This window comes from Nicotiana tabacum, chromosome 2 (genome assembly GCF_000715075.1).
Source record: "Nicotiana tabacum cultivar K326 chromosome 2, ASM71507v2, whole genome shotgun sequence".
NCBI classification, from domain to species: domain Eukaryota; kingdom Viridiplantae; phylum Streptophyta; class Magnoliopsida; order Solanales; family Solanaceae; genus Nicotiana; species Nicotiana tabacum.
Genome location: NC_134081.1, coordinates 24,610,901 through 24,630,359, shown reverse-complemented (window position 1 = coordinate 24,630,359; position 19,459 = coordinate 24,610,901). Strand labels below are relative to the sequence as shown.

At 38.2% G+C, this 19,459-nt stretch overlaps 1 protein-coding gene across 1 annotated transcript; it reads left to right on the top strand.

Moving 5' to 3' along the window:
- The first annotated feature begins 10,727 nt into the window (after positions 1-10,727).
- Positions 10,728-16,965, top strand: LOC107780795 (putative anion transporter 3, chloroplastic). The gene is made up of 8 exons (XM_075231838.1): positions 10,728-11,662; positions 13,658-13,884; positions 14,408-14,759; positions 14,890-14,934; positions 15,137-15,283; positions 15,679-15,816; positions 15,935-15,968; positions 16,420-16,965. The coding sequence occupies exons 1-8, from the start codon at positions 11,231-11,233 to the stop codon at positions 16,587-16,589; spliced, it is 1,545 nt and encodes a 514-aa protein (XP_075087939.1). The 5' UTR covers positions 10,728-11,230; the 3' UTR covers positions 16,590-16,965.
- Positions 16,966-19,459: the final 2,494 nt, after the last annotated feature.

The window sequence follows — 19,459 nt, the reverse complement described above, 5'->3', positions numbered from 1 at the left end:
TGAGTTGAACAACTGGAATTCTGCTGCTGATGAACAAGGAAAAACCAAAAATCACATTACCCATTTAATGATTCTCACGAGTGGAAAAGTAGTCGGGTAGGTGCACAGTGGAAGGAAGTTCGGGATAATCGGGGAACCAACAAAAATAACAAAACCCAGGTACAAGGGCAAATTGGCAATGCAATTATGCCAGTGAATGCTAGTGTACAACAAATGCACAATAACTTTGCACTGATGGAGGTCGAAGAAGATCAGACAAACAAGGAATAAATTTGCAGTATTAGAAGAGGAACAAAGTGATATAAACGAGAACAACCAACTGGTTTTGGTGGGGGAAAAACCATTCTTCAGTTCTAAAGATGGTCCTACTTCTTCTGGGGTTCAGTCCATAATCGACTGGGTTCATAGAAGGTTTGGGACTAGCAAAGAGGATCTAAAACAACTCAATGTGACCACAAACCAATCTTGTCATGCGATTCCATCTCAAACTTTTAAATATTTTGAGCGGATGGAGGATCTTGATGAGGTAAACTCTACAAAGGTCTTATGGAGCGATGCAGTTGAGGTTAAGAATGATCAGCTGGGAAAAACAAAGACAATAGAAGACAAGGTGAAGAAGGACAACAATCCAAGCTCACCTGGCGATAGGCTGGCGACGCCAGACCTAAATCCAGGCTCACCGGGCGATAGGCTGGCGATGCCAGGCCTAAAGTCAGGCTCACCTGGCGATAGGCTGGCGACGCCAGGCCTAAAGCCAGGCTCACCTGGCGATAGGCTGGCGATGCCAGGCCTAAAGCCAGGCTCACCTGGCGATAGGCTGGCAACGCCGGGACTAAAGCCAGGCTCACCTGGCGATAGGCTGGCGACGCCAGGCCTAAAGCCAGGCTCACCTGGAGATAGGCTGGCGACGCCAGGCCTAAAACCAGGTTCACCTGATGAGGCAGCTACAGTAAACCCCAACCTTAGAGCCACTAGAGAGATTTTGGCCTATGTATATGGTGTTCCGACGTATGTCCATGAACTACAATTCAAGAAGTATGAACAGGCTGATGAGCAGGCAATTGTTCCAAGAGCATCCGGGGAAATAGAGGAAGTGCCTATGGAATCTGGCACTAATCAAACCATGCAACTACATCTTAATGTTCTAACTAAGACTCTTCTACAATATTTACATGATTTAGTTACACACAATGTGACACCAATTGATGAAGACTTATTGAGACAAAATCCAATGAAGGATGAAGGAGATGATGAATCAACTGCCAAAAACTTCAAACAAGTGGCTAGGGAAGGGGATTTATCACCCACAACTAGTGCTAAAGGAGGTAAAAAAACTAAGAAGAATGAGAGTAAAGATCCACCACAACCCTCAAGAATAATGCCAGGAGGGCAGCTTCTCTATCTAGATGATGATCAATACATTAATATGGAACATAAGGTCTGTGAATACACAACAGGCCTTTCCTAGGGTGATCAATATGAATAGAGAGCATAATTTTTGTGTAGTTGCATTGATGGAGCCTTTTCAAAAGAAGGGACTCATTGAGAGATATAAAAGGAGGTTGAATATGGAGACTGCTTATACAAATATTAATGGGCAAATATGGTTGTTCTTTGATGCAGTGGTGGAATGGGAATTAGTGGAGGATACTGAGCAACAGGTGACTGTGAGAGTGTTTCACCATGACCCGGGGCAGCACATGATGATGACATTTGTTTATGCAAAATATTCAGCAATGGAGAGGTTGGATTTGTGGGATCACTTGTATTATTTAGCAAGTGATATGGAATTACCATGGTTGGTATGAGGGGATTTCAATGTGTTATTGCATGAAGATGAGAAAATCGGGGGACTTCCAGTACACCCTCCTGAATATGAGGATTTTGCATTTTGTGTAAACTCTTGTGGTTTGTTTGAGCAAGGCTACAAAGGAAGTCCATTCACATGGTGGAATGTGAGATCCAATGCTGAGTGTATATTCAAGAGATTGGATAGGATCTTTGTGAATTTGCCATTTCAGAACATGGTGCCAACTATTGAAGTTAAGCATCTAATCAGAACTAGATCAGATCATGCACCATTGCTAATGACATGTGGGGGTGCAGACAACCAAGTTTGTCAAGCCTTTCAGATTCTTGAACTTTTGGCAAAGCATGCTATATTTATAGATGTGGTGAGGCAGAATTGGGAAGCTAATTTCATAGGGGATCCGTTTCTGATGTTCAAGCAGAATATCAAGAGGTGAAGGCAGCACTCTTAAAATAGAATAGGGAAACATTTGGTGATATCTTCAAGTAATTGGCTATTTTGGAGGACATTGTTAGGGTGAAGGAGATGTTGTTTGAAGAAGAGCCTACAACTGAGAATAGGATTGTGCTTCAAAAGGCTCAATCTGAATTGAAGAAATACTTGAATATTGAGGAGCAGTATTGGAAGCAAAAAGCTGGGATGAATTGGTTTGCTGAAGGAGATAGGAATACAAGTTTCTTTCACAACCATGTCAATGGCAAAAGAAAGAAATTGCAACTGAAGAGGATCAAAAGTGGCAGTGGGGTATGGATTGAAGACCAGGAGCAATTGGATACAACTGTAGTGGACTTCTATCAAAAACAATTCACAAATGAAGGTGATACTTCTGAATTTCCCTTGCTCAATAATGTACCTTCAATGGTCACTATGGATCAGAATTTGGAACTTAGCAGATTGCCAACAATTAAAGAAGTAAGGGCAACAGTTTTTGAGCTTAGTGGGGAGAGTGCTAGTGGCCCTGATGGATTCACTGGCTTGTTTTATCAAACATGCTGGGATGTTATTGGTGCTGATATACACAACATGGTGCTACACTTCTATGGAGGAGCTGCATTGCCTAACTCCATCACTCACACCAATCTAGTGTTGCTGCCCAAGAAATCTAGAGTCGAGACCTTCTCTGACTTAAGACCTATTAGTTTGAGCAACTTTATTAACAAGGTTTTTTCTAGGGTGTTACATGACAGATTGGAGATTTTTTGCCATCTCTAATAGCTCATAATCAATCCGAATTTGTAAAGGGTAGGAGTATATTTGAGAATATCTTATTGACTCAAGAAATTGTCACTGACATAAGGTTAAGGGGAAAGCCAGCTAATATGGTGATCAAGCTTGATATGGCTAAGGCCTATGATAGTGTCTCATGGAAGTACTTATTGCATGTGCTAAGGAAGATGGGATTTTCTGAACACTTCATCAACATGGTATGGAACTTGATGTCAAATAACTGGTATTCAGTATTGGTGAATGGGCAGTCCTCATGGTTCTTTAAGTCGACAAAGGGATCCCCTATCTCCAGCATTGTTCATTCTGTCAGCTGAGGTACTTTTCAGGTCTTTGAATAAGCTTTTTGAAGATAAGTCATTTGTGGGATTTGGAATGCCTAAGTGGTCTGATTCTTTAAACCACTTGGCGTATGCTGATGATACGATAATCTTTGCATCTGCTCATCCTCCCTCTTTGAGCAAAATTATGGTAGTGTTGGGGAACTATGAGAAGATATCAGGTCAGATGATCAACAAAGATAAGAGTTCATACTACATGTATTCAAAGGTTGCTAATGGATTGTTTCAGGCAGTTGGAGCTATTACAGGATTTGCAAGAAGTAAATTCCCCTTCACATATCTAGGGTGTCCTATTTTTTACACTAGAAGGATGAAGGACTATTATGAGGAGCTTATCAAGAAGGTGAAGGCTAAATTGCATTCATGGAAAGGAAAACTGCTGTCATTTGGAGGAAAGGCAACACTCATCTCTAGTGTGTTGCAAAGTATGCCAGTTCACATGTTATCAGTCCTTGATCCACCAAACAGCATCCTGGGGCATCTACATAAGACTTTTGCTAGGTTCTTTTGGAGCACAAAGGAAGAAGGGAGAAGCAGACACTGGGCTTCATGGAAAAATCTTTGCCTTCCTAAAGAGGAAGGGGGGGATAGGTTTTAGGTCCTTAAATGATGTCTCAAGGGCACTGTTTGCTAAACTATGGTGGAGGTTTAGGACCACAAATTCTTTGTGGTCTAATTTCATGTGGAATAAGTATTGCAAGAAGGAGCCACCAACTATGGTGCATTTTAGGGGAGGGTCTCATGTTTGGAGACAAATGCTGAATGCTAGGGAAGATGTAGAACATGAGATCGTATGGGAATTGAAGAGTGGAACAACTAATATTTGGCATGAAAATTGGACTAGATTGGGTGCACTTTATCATGTATTGCCTGAAGACTTTCCAATCAATGAAGGTCTTCAGGAGGTGGCAGAACTGCGGCAAGGGGAAACATGGGATGATCAACTGCTGGATCAAACTTTCAATGAAGAAATTGCAGAACATATAAGGCTAAATGCGCACTATGAAGGCAGTGAGGGATATTGGGATAAGCCATACTGGATGCCAACTCCTTCAGGCAAGTTCAATGTTAGCAGTGCTTGGCAAATACTAAGGCATAGGGCAGATCCTAATCAGGAATTCAAGTTAATGTAGATTAAAGGTTTGCCATTCAAGATATCCTTCTTCTTTTGGAGATTGTGGAGGCAGAAAATAGCCACCGATGACATGTGGAGGAGGCAAGGGCAAATGGTGATGTCTAGGTGTTGGTGTTGTCAGCAGCTCCAAGAGGAATCCATTGAGCATATATTTGTCACAAGTCCTACTGCCTCCAAGGTATGGAACTTGTTCATGGGGCTGCTGGAATTTCTGTGCAATTGATTCAATTGAAGCAGATTATAAGGCATTGGTGGTATGCTCAGTGTTGTCCGAAATTAAAGCCACTATTTCAAGCAGTACCAGCTATCATCACTTGGGAGCTGTGGAAGAGAAGAAATGCAGGTAAACATGGTGGTTCAATGTCCACAAATAGGGTGATTCATGAGATAAATAGGACATTGCATCAACTGGGAAGGGTGAGGTATGCTTGGATACCTAATATTCCATTGTTATGGCCAGACATGATTCAATACTTTGAAGGATATAAACCTATATTGATCACTACAAGAGTAACATGGCAGCTTCCTTATCATGGTTGGTACAAATGTAATACTGATGGAGCTTCAAAGGGCAATCCTGGACCTAGCTCCCTAGGATTTTGTGTGAGGGATAATGAAGGTGATGTGGTGTATGCTAGGGCAGTAGACCTGGGAGTTACAACTAATATGGTGGCTGAAGCTAAGGCTATTCTTCAAGGGTTGGAATATTGTGTGGAGCATGATTTTCACCCTCTCATACTGGAGACTGATTCATTGGTGATGAAGAAGGCGATAGAAGGGGAATGGGATCCTCCTTGGGTAATTGCACAGGATGTGAAGAAAATTATAGAGATGAAGGGCAACTTCAATGTGATCTTTCAACATGTGTTCAGAGAAGGCAACTCAATGGCGGATTTTATAGCTAACATTGTGTTCTCTTTTGCAGGTACATCCGAGTTTCATTCATTCTCTGAACTGCCTAGTGCAGGGATGAGGTTGATCAATCTAGACAAATCTCAATCACCTAACCTTAGGATTAGGATAGCAAAGAGAAGAACCCCAGACTGATGGCTTTACAAGATTGGACTCTGAACAAACTGATATGTCCAAATGCTAAGAAAGATGCTGAACCCATCATATGGTATTTTTGGAGATTGTTGAATCATTTCTCAGTTGTATTAGCATGCTTTCAAGCTCAATCTGAGGATGGTTTAGCAATGTTTTGAATGATGTCTACATTAAAGGCTTTAGTAGGGAATGATATGAGCTTACAAGATCACAAAAAGGCACAGGCACAGGCTGGCCTTTGCCTTGCAAAGTCTTCTTAAAGCCAGATCATTCCTGGCTTTTGCCTTGTAAAGCCAGCTCATGCCTGGCTTTTGCCCTGTAAAGCCTGGCTAAAGCCAGCTCACACCTGGCCTTTGCCTTGTAAAGCCTGCCTAAAGCCAGCTCACGCCTGGCCTTTGGCATGCAAAGCCTGCCTAAAGCCAGCTCATGCCTAGCTTTTGCCTTACAAAGCCCGCCTAAAGCCAGCGCATGCCTGGCCTTTACTTTGTAAAGCCTGCCTAAAGCCAGCTCAAGCCTGACTTTTGCCTTGCAAAACCTGCCTAAAGCCAGGCTCCTCTTCTATACATTAATCTTGATGAGTGAGCACATGATTAATAATTGAACAAAATCAATCCATTGCATATGGAGATCATATAGTAGCGACCCTTGGAGGACGATGCAGACTTCAACTCTGCGGTGGAGATTTTTGGAATTCATTTTAGACTGTGGACAATATACCCTGGCGCCTGGTGAGAGCTTGATAGGTGCTGCTTGGTATTTGCCAATGACAATTAGATTCACATACACTAATAGGAGAAGGAAGCATTCAACTTATCATGTTGTAATAGTTAGTTCATTAGATTTTAGCTTTTCTATCTTTTTTAATAGCTAGTAGCTTCATGCAACTTCTATTTTGATTTTTGGTTTGGACATCTTGTAAGCATTGGACCCATTTTTGGAATTTTATTTATATATTAGCCCTTAGGCAAAAAAAAAAAAACATGGAGTTGCCTTATTTAGTTATTTATATTTAGGATAGAGTTTCCTGGGCTGGATTGGCCCTGTACAGTACTGAGTGACTAAATGTCTGTTATTATGTATATATATTTGGGATGCATCTTTCCTAGGCTGGATTGACTATAAACAGTACTGAGTGACTGTGTGCAAGTTGTCATTTATATTTGGGTTGGATCTGCTCTGTACAGTGCCGAATGACTAAGTGTACTGAATATTGAGCGTGATGAGTGGAAATGCGAGACAGTGAGATTGAGTACTCTGAGAGTGTGAGTACATGAGTTCTTCATTGTGCTGCATTGCATTAGACATGCATACTTTATATGTAGGCATAGAGAAGTATTTTTCCTCATGCCATCTGATAATGAAATTTCTTATCTGTCGTTAAGGTTTTTGAGAAAAATCACAGATTTAAGACTTACTCATATTTTTGGTGATTTTCGGCAAATGATTTGAGTTTTACTGTTATACTTGAAAAGAAAATATTTATTTTCCGAAATTGTATACTAGCTGAGCATTCTATTATTGAGTTATTACTTGTGTTGCTTTAAATTGTATTGTTATGAGATGTTATTAGTTATTGGAGTGGACTCTGACCTTGGTACAAGCTCGTCACTACTTTCAACCTAAGGTTAGGTTTGTTACTTATTGAGTACATAGGGTCGGTTGTACTCATATTACACTTCTGCATCTTGCGTGCAGATTTTTGATGCTGATGTAGCTACGTACGGCGGGAGCTGGATCTGAAGATGTACCTGCGTTCCAGTCATTGCTGCCTCTTATTCATGGTAACTTTAGAAATTTTAATCTGTTCATGAATATTTCAGACAAATAACGTATTTTTATTTCACACCAGCTTTGTAAATTCTAATCTTAGAGCTCATGATTTATACTACCAGTCCTTGGGGAATGTATTAGAGTCAGTTGAATATCTTTAAAAATTGGATTGTTGTTATTTGGCTTACCTAGCGGGTGGGGTTAGGTGCTATCACGGCTAGTTGAATTTTGGGTCGTGACACCTGCGTTTTCTGTTGCATTCAAAGCTACTGACTTCCCTTGATCACAATCTTTACTGATCTGTTTATCCTTGTTGTTACCATTGTTAAGATTACTACTCCCCATTCCTGATTGTGGAATAGGTATAGCTATAGGTCCAATCTTCATAGACTCTCTTACCCTCGATTATGGCGTAATCAGAACATCTGGGCTTCGAATCACTATCCCAGTTTGGGGCTTGTCATTCTCTATACCGCAATTCCGATCGGCAACTATCCTTTCTTCTATAATCACATTCTTCTGGAGATTTCCAAGCATAGCTGGGGCAGTGTTAATGGCCGAACTCGTTTTTCCACTGATTCCCTCTATAAACCCTAACTCATCCTTTGTAACCAACCGTCGATTTGTTTTCGTCACCTTCACCGCTAAAATTTCTATCCTATTCATCTTTTTAGCTCGTCCCCTAGCCATTTCCGGCGAGGGCGTATGTTACAAACACCACTACCGTACGGCTTGGGAGAAAAAGCTAGAGAAAGAAAAAGAGAAAAAAAAAACTACCACTATTTGACCCCTCTATTTGACCACACACCACAGTATCCTTGGTTGATTGAACATTTTAATTTGCTGCAAATCAAAGCTAGCGTTTGGACATAGATTTGGATGAAACTTGAAAAAATATATTTTTAAAAATGAGATGAAAAATAATTTTTAAAAGTTGAAATTGTGTTTGGACATGCATTTTATTTGAAAAAAAACTCACAAAACTTCAAAAACTACTCTAGAGCTGTGTTTAGGATTTGAAGATTTTGTTCTCAAAATTTGCTAAATATGATTAAAATCTATAAACAAACATATATTTGAAAATAAAATTAAAAAAAGAGCTAGTTTTATGTCCTAACTATAGCAAAGTATTTGGAATCTAACACGTTGACCGGGGAAGCCGGTTTCCAGTATAACCCACCTAAAATGTTGGTTGCTGGTAGTCAAGGATCCGCCTTATCTACAACTACTTCTAACTCCTTTTTCTTGTTTTCATTTTTCTCTTATATTTTTCCTCTAACGCAGGAGTAAATACAGCATGGCCTTGTTTTAATTTGTCGACACACAAGTAATGCTTTACAATATGAAAATTGTAATGCAGAAATTATATGATGAAGATCGTATTGTAAAAATTATTCTTTATCGAACGTTTTGATTCAATAACACATCTTAAAGTGATTATATTGTGCGGCAAAAAAAATATTTTGAACGAGCCTTTCGTGTATATATATTTGAAGTAGAGTCTTGGAGCAATAGTAAAGTTGTTTTCGTGTGAATTATATGTAGTTCGAGTCGTGAAATCAACCATCGATATTTGTGTCAGGGTATACTATCTACGTTACACTACTTAGAATGCGATTTTTTCCCGGTCCCTGTACAAATACGAGATGGCGCTTTGTAAATCAGTCTGCCCTTTATATTTCTTTGTACAAGTTATCAGATTTGAAGTCTTTCGTAAGTTTTTAGTTAGAAGGTTTCACGTTTACCACAACTCTATTTTTTGTATAATTCGAGAAGGTCAATGATTTCAAAAATCATCCTCTCAAATTTTTGAGTTAGATGATTTCACGTTTACCACAACTCTACTTTGACCATTTATTAGTGTAAAAATTATTGGCTGATACAAGTTTTGCTCGATAAAAAAGCAAAATATTGGAGTCAACTGATTTACCGGATAAGCGGGTTTCCGGTGTTATCCAACAAAGCCGGTAGCTGAGGACGCGGGGGTTGTTGGCAGCTGACATAACTGGCTGGCCTTACCCAAATCCACGTATTTCCAACGTATCACACTTCTAATTCTAGACAACTTCTTCAAATCTTTTATTTAAATAAATTTACGTGGACGAAATTACCCTTTTGCAGTGTCCAATACATATATTCAACCACTTTTGAAAATGTTCAATTATTTATGTTAATTTATTAAGCAATTAAAAGCTAGACCACTAATAATAAATTCCGAGATATAGACACTTCGATATCCACCTTTTCAGGGTGGGAAGGGTTAGGTGAATCTTGAAAACTTGATTTTGCATTTCATATTAGTCAACTAATTAACTATAGAAGGGAAAAACGGAAGCTTGTAATCATCTTTTTTCCTTCTGTCCTATTAGATTAGAATTTAGATTGACTATTCATTTTAGAAAGAAGAGAAAAAGGAGAAGAGCAAAACGAATCTGGACAGTATTCTGAGATAGTGTTGTGCTTTTAATTGCTTCTTTTGAAGTGTTGCCAAGTCAAATATCAATGTCCAAATAGTATGTAGTAGGGAAGAGATTATTAGAATTCAATGCATACAACAACTCACATGGATATATAGATGCGGAGCTAGAATTTCAAACTTATGAATTATATATATTTTTTAAATTATAATTATTTTAAGTTACTGAGTTCTAAATTAATAATTTGTACATATTCATTGAATTTTTTAATATAAATTAAAGATTTGAATAAAAGCTACTGGGTTTGGCCAAATCCGCAACCAACACTGCGGCTCCGCCCCCGAGTGTATAGACAAACCTTACCCCTACCTTATGCAGGTAGAGAAGCTACTACCGATAGACTCTCGACTCAAGTAAACACATTATCAGTAGTAAAGAAATGCAATATAAGAAATAAACAAGTCATGAAAAGGAATCATAAGCAATAGCGTGATATTAACAAACCGAAACGAAAGCAATATCAAGTAATAAATAAATCCAAGAATAAGCCACAACTAAAACAATACTACTAAACTATTGGTATGTAAAGAAGATATGCTTTATTAGCTACTAATCTTCCATCCTAACCTTGGGTAAATTTCGATGCATACACCTAATTTATATATTAGTTTATTATGATCAAATAAGTGATGAATTAAAATGAAATTGTATATTAACTATTATACAGGGGCTGAGCTAGGTATTCGGATACGGGTTCGATTGAACCCAGTAACTTTTGTCCAAAACCTGTATTTGTCGTAAAAAATTATTGAATTATGTACAAATTGTTGATTAAGAACCCAGTAACTTAAAAAACTTAGAATGCCGAACCCACAAGTTTCAAATTTTGGCTCCGCATCTACTGTTATATACATTTTTGTGTGCGCGTGGACTGCGTGAGTGTGTGCACATTTATTTATTTCTAAGATGTCAAAATTTAAACTATACCAAATATTAGGAGTTTGAATCACAGTAATATAGTAGGTATATTTTAATTAGTCTTCCATTGAAGATGTCGTTTATTTCTCTCCTTGATCCTTTTTAGGTAATATTCTAATCTGCTTCCGGTTCTTTTTACACTGTTTACGTGTATTGATATATAATTGGAAAAAAATTGTACACGTGACCAACATTTCTAGGAGTATTATTTTAGGTAAATCTTTTAAATGGACAAAAATACCCAAAGAGCGAGTCCTACTCCTTAGTCCTTACGATTCTACGAACTCACCAACCTCAACACGCACTTCCCTTTTTCTTCCTCCTCATTTCTCATCAATCTTCTGTTTAAATGCATCCAATTTATCCTCCCCCAACAACCCCCATTTCATAGTTATTATGGTATTAATAATTAATATCATAATGTTTCATATAAAGAGGTTGTTCTAACATATATTTACATACGAGCTAACCACCATTCTTTTATCCCCTTCATTCAAGATTCTTCCCAATGGAAGCTGTCAAACTTGGAAATAAATTTCACCCACATTCCTCTTATCCAAATTCTTCATATTTTTCCAATACCCATTTAGGATTGATCAAATTTAGAAAGACCCATATAGGATTTGAGCCAAAAATCCAAAAGAAATGGACAAGTTTGTCTCTTTCCGGTGGAGAAAGATTGAAAGAGGAAATCTTTTTGGAGAAGAAACAGAGAGATTTTTCTGTGAAGTGTACAGCAGAGGGAATAGAGAGAGGATTGTTAGTAGGTGGAAGAAGTGATGAAGAAAGAGAATTTGTGGTGGCAGAGAGATTTAAAGTGGTGGCATTAATGGCTTGTGTTATGTGTTTGTGTAATGCTGATAGAGTTGTTATGTCTGTTGCTATTGTTCCTTTAGCTGCTAAATATGGTTGGAGCAGCTCCTTTTTGGGTATTGTTCAGGTATTTCTTTTGCTATTTTTTGTTGCTGATTCACTTTTTTCTCTCTTTTGAATTGTTTATTTGTATGTTAAGAATCATTCAACTTTGGTTCTGTTCCAAATAGGTTATTGTTGGCTATAGAAGTTCTCTATATATTTTGTTTTATTCGGGTTCACTTCATAGTTTATTCCAATATTAAGCTCAAGTCTTACGGAGACAAAAAAAAAATAGTAGGTCATTTCTTCTAATCTGTTCAAGGTTTGGCGACCAGAGTTAGCGATACCTCCGTACACCAACATGGGAAAAGAACCAGTCTTTGTGCATTTGTGGTTGATCAGAATGGTAGCTGTTATATACCTGCCAAGTTTGCTAATAAAAGGAGTACCACTAAAAGGATGGAAATCAAGAAAAAGCCTAAAAATTGGCCAGCCTGGGACCCACAAGTTGTGTTAGCTTTTACTGTAACATCTTTCAAGTGGAAGATGCGAATTTTGTTTTACCTTTTGATGATAAAGGCTGTGGTCTAAGGTCAACAAAGTTGGTGTAACTTGTGAGAAATCAGAATTTCAAGTTTAGTGAAGGCAAAATTAGAGTAGATAGACTTTTTTTTAACGGACAAAGTTAGCCCTACTTGTGCTGACGGGAGATAACAGAGATCACAAATGTAAATCTGAATCATCAGAAGCATTGGCTGTTAACATTCAGTCAGAGAGTGGGGATGGCTTCTGATCTGATACAGGGTGGGACCTCTAAATCTTGCCTTTGCGGAGTACTTATTTTTGAGAGTTTATTTGTTGTTTGGGTCCCTTCTACAAGTTAGCTTTATTAAAACCATTTTCCTTAGTTCCAAAATTGGGAAGTCATTTTCCTGCTTCTTATGTTGGTTGGTAGAAGAAGAGAAGAATGTGCTTCCAAGAAATGGCTTGGTCATAGGGGGTTGGATAGAAAGAGTTAAGTCTTTTGCACCTACCAACTATTGAAAGTGAAAGGGCTACCTACTAGTCTTCTTCATTACCCCGCCCTTTTAGTGAGTGTTTTACTCGTTTAAGTTATATTAGAAAAACCATTTATTACTCATTTATTTGAGGAAGGTCCTGCTACACAAAGAGTTATACGGGGGGTCAGGGAAGGAAAAGAAGGGGGACAGTAAGAATTGAACTCACAGTCGTGGTGATTATTTAAACCTTTAGCACTGCAGAGAGGCAGATGACTGCGAAGAATAATCCTGGACAGATATTAATTGTGCACAAACATATTTGATGGCTTTGAATCTTAACTAGTAAAATCATGTTTTTAAAGATGCTGGTGTAAGACATAACTGACACTTGAAAAATATGCTCATCTATCATAGGATAACTACAGATAGCAGTACTAAGTGGCAGAAAGTTACTTGCTGAGCAAGAAAGGGAAAAAGTATGCTCCAATTCAAGAAAGCATATCCAAGAGTATATCTAAGTATAATTATGATTCATGCTTGAGCTTTACTGTGTATTGCACATCTTTCTAAGATTTTCGGCAAAGAGTTATACGGGGGGTCAGGGAAGGAAAAGAAGGGGGACAGTAAGAATTGAACTCACAGTCGTGGTGATTATTTAAACCTTTAGCACTGCAGAGAGGCAGATGACTGCGAAGAATAATCCTGGACAGATATTAATTGTGCACAAACATATTTGATGGCTTTGAATCTTAACTAGTAAAATCATGTTTTTAAAGATGCTGGTGTAAGACATAACTGACACTTGAAAAATATGCTCATCTATCATAGGATAACTACAGATAGCAGTACTAAGTGGCAGAAAGTTACTTGCTGAGCAAGAAAGGGAAAAAGTATGCTCCAATTCAAGAAAGCATATCCAAGAGTATATCTAAGTATAATTATGATTCATGCTTGAGCTTTACTGTGTATTGCACATCTTTCTAAGATTTTCGGCAAAGAGTTATAACCACGCATTGCATTTATTCTGCATATTCTTATCATCTATGATGCTGACGATGAAACAATTGTTGCTTTGCTAGTCATCTTTCCTCTGGGGTTACATATTTTCCTCGGTGATTGGAGGAGCGTTAGTTGACAAATATGGAGGAAAGAAAGTGATTGCTTGGGGTGCAGCTCTTTGGTCTCTCGCCACTCTTCTTACTCCATGGGCAGCAAATCACTCCACAATCAGTCTGTTGGCTATTCGTGCTTTCTTTGGTCTTGCTGAAGGAGTGGCTTTGCCTTCCATGAACACCCTTTTGTCCAGGTAATTTGAATTTCTCATTGTAGCCTAAACACCTAGAACCATAATTCGCTAAATTTGACAGAGCCAAGAATATTTGATATTTACTTTTTCCAAGTACTTTATTAGGAATACAACAATGTTTTGACTTATTATATGGTTAAGTATATACGTAATATTTTTCTTGAAAAAGATATACTATGTAACATTATCCATGCTTAAAGAACGAAGCATCCCGCGTTTACGCAGGGTCCGGGAAATGAATGAGAACCACAATTGTTTTGAAGTTGCCTCATTATCGGCTTGTGGCAAACTGAAAGATACTCCTAAATGCTGAAAAATACTCCACCTAATTGACTTTCAATGTTGTTATTGGCATATTAATCAAGTGAAGCGTTTGTGCTCAAGTTGCAGGCAGTGACTAGTCCTACAAATATTAAGATTGAAAATCTGTTGGTTCCTTGTATATTATGGCTTTATGTAACTGAAAGAAAATCTTCTGCATGTTCAAGAGTTGCTGAGTTTGTATGTGCCTCCAATTATGCAGGTGGTTTCCATGCCATGAACGGGCTACTGCTGTTGGAATATCCATGGGCGGGTTCCATCTTGGAAATGTTGTGGGTTTGGTGCTAACTCCTTTATTTATGTCCTCGGTTGGAATTTCTGGTCCCTTCATCCTTTTCTCATCTCTTGGGCTTCTCTGGCTTACAACGTGGATTAACCGGGTGACAAATGATCCACAAGAAAGCAATTCTATAACAAAAGCAGAGTTGAGGTTAATCCAAGCAGGGAAATCAGATTCTCCTCCTCTAAAAAAAGGAGAACTTCCACCACTGAGACTTCTGTTGTCAAAAATGCCCACTTGGGCTATTATCTTCGCTAACATCACTAATAACTGGGTAACCCCTCTTTCTTTGACTTAGTTCCTTCTTGGTACAAGAGCATATATGCTGCTTGATATTTGGTGATAAAATATTTGAAACTATGAAGATTGTATAATGAACTTTAAAAATCTTCAACTTGTTGCAGGGATATTTTGTTCTTCTCTCCTGGATGCCTGTTTATTTCAAAACTGTGAGTCACTGTTCCATTATTTCATCTTGTTTAGAAGATAAAACAAGTTCCCTCTGTATGATATGTTATAAGTTACCGTCTTTAACCTGTGGTTGTAAATATACTAGGACCGTACGTGTTTAGACTGCGAGCCTATTTTCAGAAAAATCTTGTGGAAACTCTTGTTAGTATCTGCTTGATAGGTTGTTTCCTTTGTTGTCAGGTTTTTAATGTGAATTTGAAGCAAGCAGCTTGGTTTAGTGCAGTGCCATGGGGCACAATGGCATTCTCAGGCTATGTTGCTGGAGCTGCATCAGATTTCCTAATCAAAGCGGGGTACTCATTGACCTTTGTCAGGAAAGTTATGCAGGTAACTTATCTACCATTTGAAACAGCTGTATAAAGGGGAAAAAACTTTATTGGGTAACATAATGTTAAAATCCGTAGTGCACGTACAAAAAATGGCCTATAATGATATGGTGTTCTTGCAACAAGTTACGCCTTCTTTGAGAAGACATTCATGACCAGCAAATGATATATTACATTTACACAGCACAAGTGTATTTCTTCATTTCCTCGCACTTCTACTCCTCAATTATCATTCATAGATATGAAAGTTATGTTGATAATCCATTTTTTTCTTCTTATAAGGGGTGTGACTGATCCAAAATCTTGTCTACTATTCTCTTAATCTGTCCAGCATTCATGACCCGATTTGAGCTTTTTATGAAATTCCCACATCTAATTTGTTTTAAAATATTGCAGTCTATCGGTTTCATTGGTCCCGGGGTGTCTTTGCTCTGCTTGAATTATGCCAAAACACCTGAGGTTGCAGCAGTGATGATAACTATAGCCCTGAGCTTCAGCTCTTTCAGCCAAGCTGGTTTTCTACTTAATATGCAAGTAAGCTACATATTTCAATTGTTGATTCTTCCTTTAACTAATCTCTAAAGCTACTTATTGACAGTTAACTTTACTCTGAAAGTCAATTTACTTAGCTTGCCTTTTCTTTTTTGGATAGGATATTGCACCTCAATATGCAGGATTTCTACATGGTATGTATCTGTCATAACCTTACTTCTGGTACTCTTTAGGGGTCGTTTGGTTATAATGCAAATGTTGTTTATGTGGTGAATAATAATGCACTTTTTTGGTGAATAATAATAATAATGCTTTAGTTTTCAAAACTATTCTTATTCATGTATTGCTAATTTACGTATTTTTATCCTCCATTGTATTGTATCCCATATAAGATAATACATAGATTATCTTATAAGTTATACCTGTATTAGTAATACAACACTTGGTTTGCGGTATTGACTCCATATACGGCATTAGTTTTGGAGATATATTATTAGTTATGCTGGATTTTATACCGAAATCTATATTTGTTTATGTAATACGAGCTTTATATGGAGATTAAATTTTCTTATACTTCAAAATAAACAACTCCTAAATATCTGAGGTTCTTGTGCACCTAACATGTTTTTTTCTCTTATCAAATAGGGATTTCAAATTCAGCAGGGACACTGGCAGCTATAATAAGCACAATTGGAACAGGCTTCTTTGTACAATGGCTAGGATCTTTCCAAGCATTCTTATCTCTCACTGCTTGCCTCTACTTTGTCACAGCCATCTTTTGGAATGTCTATGCCACTGGAGAGAGAGTTTTTTAGACTATAGTCTAATATTCTCCAAATGATGGCTGGCTTATAAATTCATTTAGAGATAGCAGAAAGGACAACAATTACATCCTAATTTACAAATATTCAATTTTTTCTTGTCACTCACTCTCATGGATGTGAGTGAGAATATATATATTTTTTTTCACGTGTAGTTTACTATTTTATCTTTTGAAAGAAAGAGGAATAGCCTACTTATTTTTCATCCTTGTAAACATTTTAGTTACTTTTAGAAGAATTTATTAGAGAAATTCTTGAAGCATAGTTCTTTAACAAAACTGTCTTGTATTTGTCCTTGACCCTAAGGAAAGGATCTCCAACTTGAAGTATAATGGAGGGTAATTCTAAATCATAGTTGATTAAACATAAACCTATTTATCCAAAGTTTTTAACTCACATAATTCACCCCGTCCATATTGAAGCTTCATTAAATCAGCTTATAAGCACTTTTTGACTTAATTTGATGAACACTAAAAATATTTATAGGCAAAAAGTCATCACCCTCACCTTTTTCACGACTTCTTTCAAAACCTATCAACATCGTTCGCCACTGTCAAGAGAGCTCAAATTCTCAGGAAGATGTTTACCGTCAAAAGCAATCACATTGCTTTGGTTGAGAAAGCTCTCACTTTTGTAAATAAGCCTTCTTCATCTCTTTTATTTTTAAAATTTTTTGTAAATAAGCCTTCTTCATCTCTTTTATTTTTAAAAATTTGTTTGCATTGTGAGAAAAAAGAACGCTGCGGTTCTACAACAACATACGTTGCCGGGATATTCCAAAGTTCTATTGTGTTTCCTATCCAAATATGAACCAAATATCTATTCTTTGTTGCGTCGTGTTTGTAAGGAAAAACGTGGTTGTTTTGCAGAAACATATGTTCAGATTCCAAAGTTCTCGTGTTTTCCAAATTATTGTTTCATTTTATATTAGCTTATCATAAAATTTGCACAGTCCGTCCAGTACAAAGTGGATATATTTGTTTACCCTTAAAATGAGTAATAATTAAATTTGTACGCGGTTTAAGGGATACGCGATTTAATTTAACACGAATGACCAAAGAACAATTTGTAATTGAATTAAAGGAAAATAAAACGATCAAACCAAATGTGATGAAGTAATTAAGCCTGGCGTTAGATTTGAATGCTAAAGACCGGTTCTAATCGAGCCCTCGGAATGGAGCTCGGTTGCAACTGAATGGATGAATAGCTTGAAAAACACTTGATCAATTGCTAAAAAATAAAAGTAAACTTTATTGTTTGATATGCATGCTAGCAATGACCCCAAAAATAAAAAAGGTTCCTCTCTTTATGTAGTAGAGGAGTTTTAACCTTAATACAAGTCTAAATAAGGTAAAAATCCTTTCCTTCCTTTTTTCCCAAGGAAACACGATACGTAGTTAATATTGGGTGTGATTCGTGCCGTAATATCCGGCTGGTGGCGGATATTTCGGCTCCTCGTTTGTCCTCTTTAACCGTCTTCCCTTTAACCTCGATTCTTTGATTCACTCGAGCTTGATGGTTCCGTGTTTGGCCATGCTCGATTCACGACGTACCATTCGTCCACCCCCGGGCTTCGATCTGCGGGCACCCTCGGCCTTACCCGAGCCAGCGTCGAACCACGTTAGTTCCTCATTTTTTTATCGAAAAATCGGGGGTAACTTTTATCCTCGATTTTACCCGTACACAGATAGTTTCCTCACTTCTCGGGGAGTAGATTTATAGGAACGATGAGAAGCGACTAATTGACCCCAGTTCCTTCCTTCGTACACCATAAGCAAGTTGACGGGCCGAAACGTCCCATCAGTTACATCGCTCTGATTTTGGACACGCGCCAGCCGCTAGTTGATCATCTTCGATAGTTACCGAATGTGAAACTTCATGCATTCATTATTCCTTCCCTCTAAAAGCGCTGATTTCCCTTTTTCACTTTTTTACTTTCTGATTTAAAACCTTCTTGAGTTACCCTCGAGTTTTTCATCTGTTCATCAATCCTTCAAATCTTCATAATCTATTCTTCACATCTTCATACCTTCATATCTTATCTTCAAACCTTCATACTTTACCTTCAAACCTCCATACCAAATCTTCAAACCTTCATACCAGACCTTTAAACCTTCATATTTCCGGATTGAGATGGCTAAGGCTTCGAAATCGATACCCCAAAATACTGTACCTTTGACTTCTTCCCCGGCTACAGGCACCGATGAAGGACTTCCGGTAGTAGCCCCGGGACCTCCCCTTACAGATTTTATCCCTTGGGTCTTCTCCATAGATAACGACTTCAAGGTCGAAAAAGCCTCCGCACAAGGAGACCAAGGTGAGGAGGCGTGGAGGTATGTTTGCTCCATCACTGAGGAGAAGCTCCAAGTGGTCTGAGAGGACTACAAATGGGAAGGCAAAGACATAGTCATTCCCAGTCCCGATGAGGACATCACGACACACGTGGAAGGATATTTAAGCATTTACACGTATCCTTTCACGTTCGGTCCGGTGGATACGGTGATCCTCGAGTTCCGTAAGAGATACAAAATCTGCCTCGGGCAGATTCATCCGTCTCTTTGGAGGATTGTGACCCTTTTACGTTATGAACAACTTGGAGGAGCCTCGGTTCACAATTGACAACCTGCTCCGAGTCTACAGCCGCCGGATCTTCCAGGAGGGTTAATTAAGCTCGCTCGTCGGGCAAAGAAAGCTCCCTTCTCTTGCATAGATGAGGACAAGGATCGAGGCTGGCACGTAAGGTTTGTTTGGATAAAGACAGAGGACCTTATTCCTTCCGAGTTTCTGTCGTTCCCCGAGAAGCGGAACTCAAAACGTAAGTTTACTTCCTCTTAAGTTGTCAAAGTACTTTTTTGAATCTGCTC

What these genes read in the sequence shown, in the direction of transcription:
- LOC107780795 (XM_075231838.1), top strand. Translation starts at nt 11,231, where the DNA reads ATGGAAGCTGTCAAACTTGGAAATAAATTTCACCCACATTCCTCTTAT. An exon ending in CCTTTTTGGGTATTGTTCAG is followed by an intron (nt 11,663 to 13,657) that starts GTATTTCTTTTG and finishes TTGCTTTGCTAG; the next exon opens with TCATCTTTCCTCTGGGGTTA. An exon ending in CTAACATCACTAATAACTGG is followed by an intron (nt 14,760 to 14,889) that starts GTAACCCCTCTT and finishes AACTTGTTGCAG; the next exon opens with GGATATTTTGTTCTTCTCTC.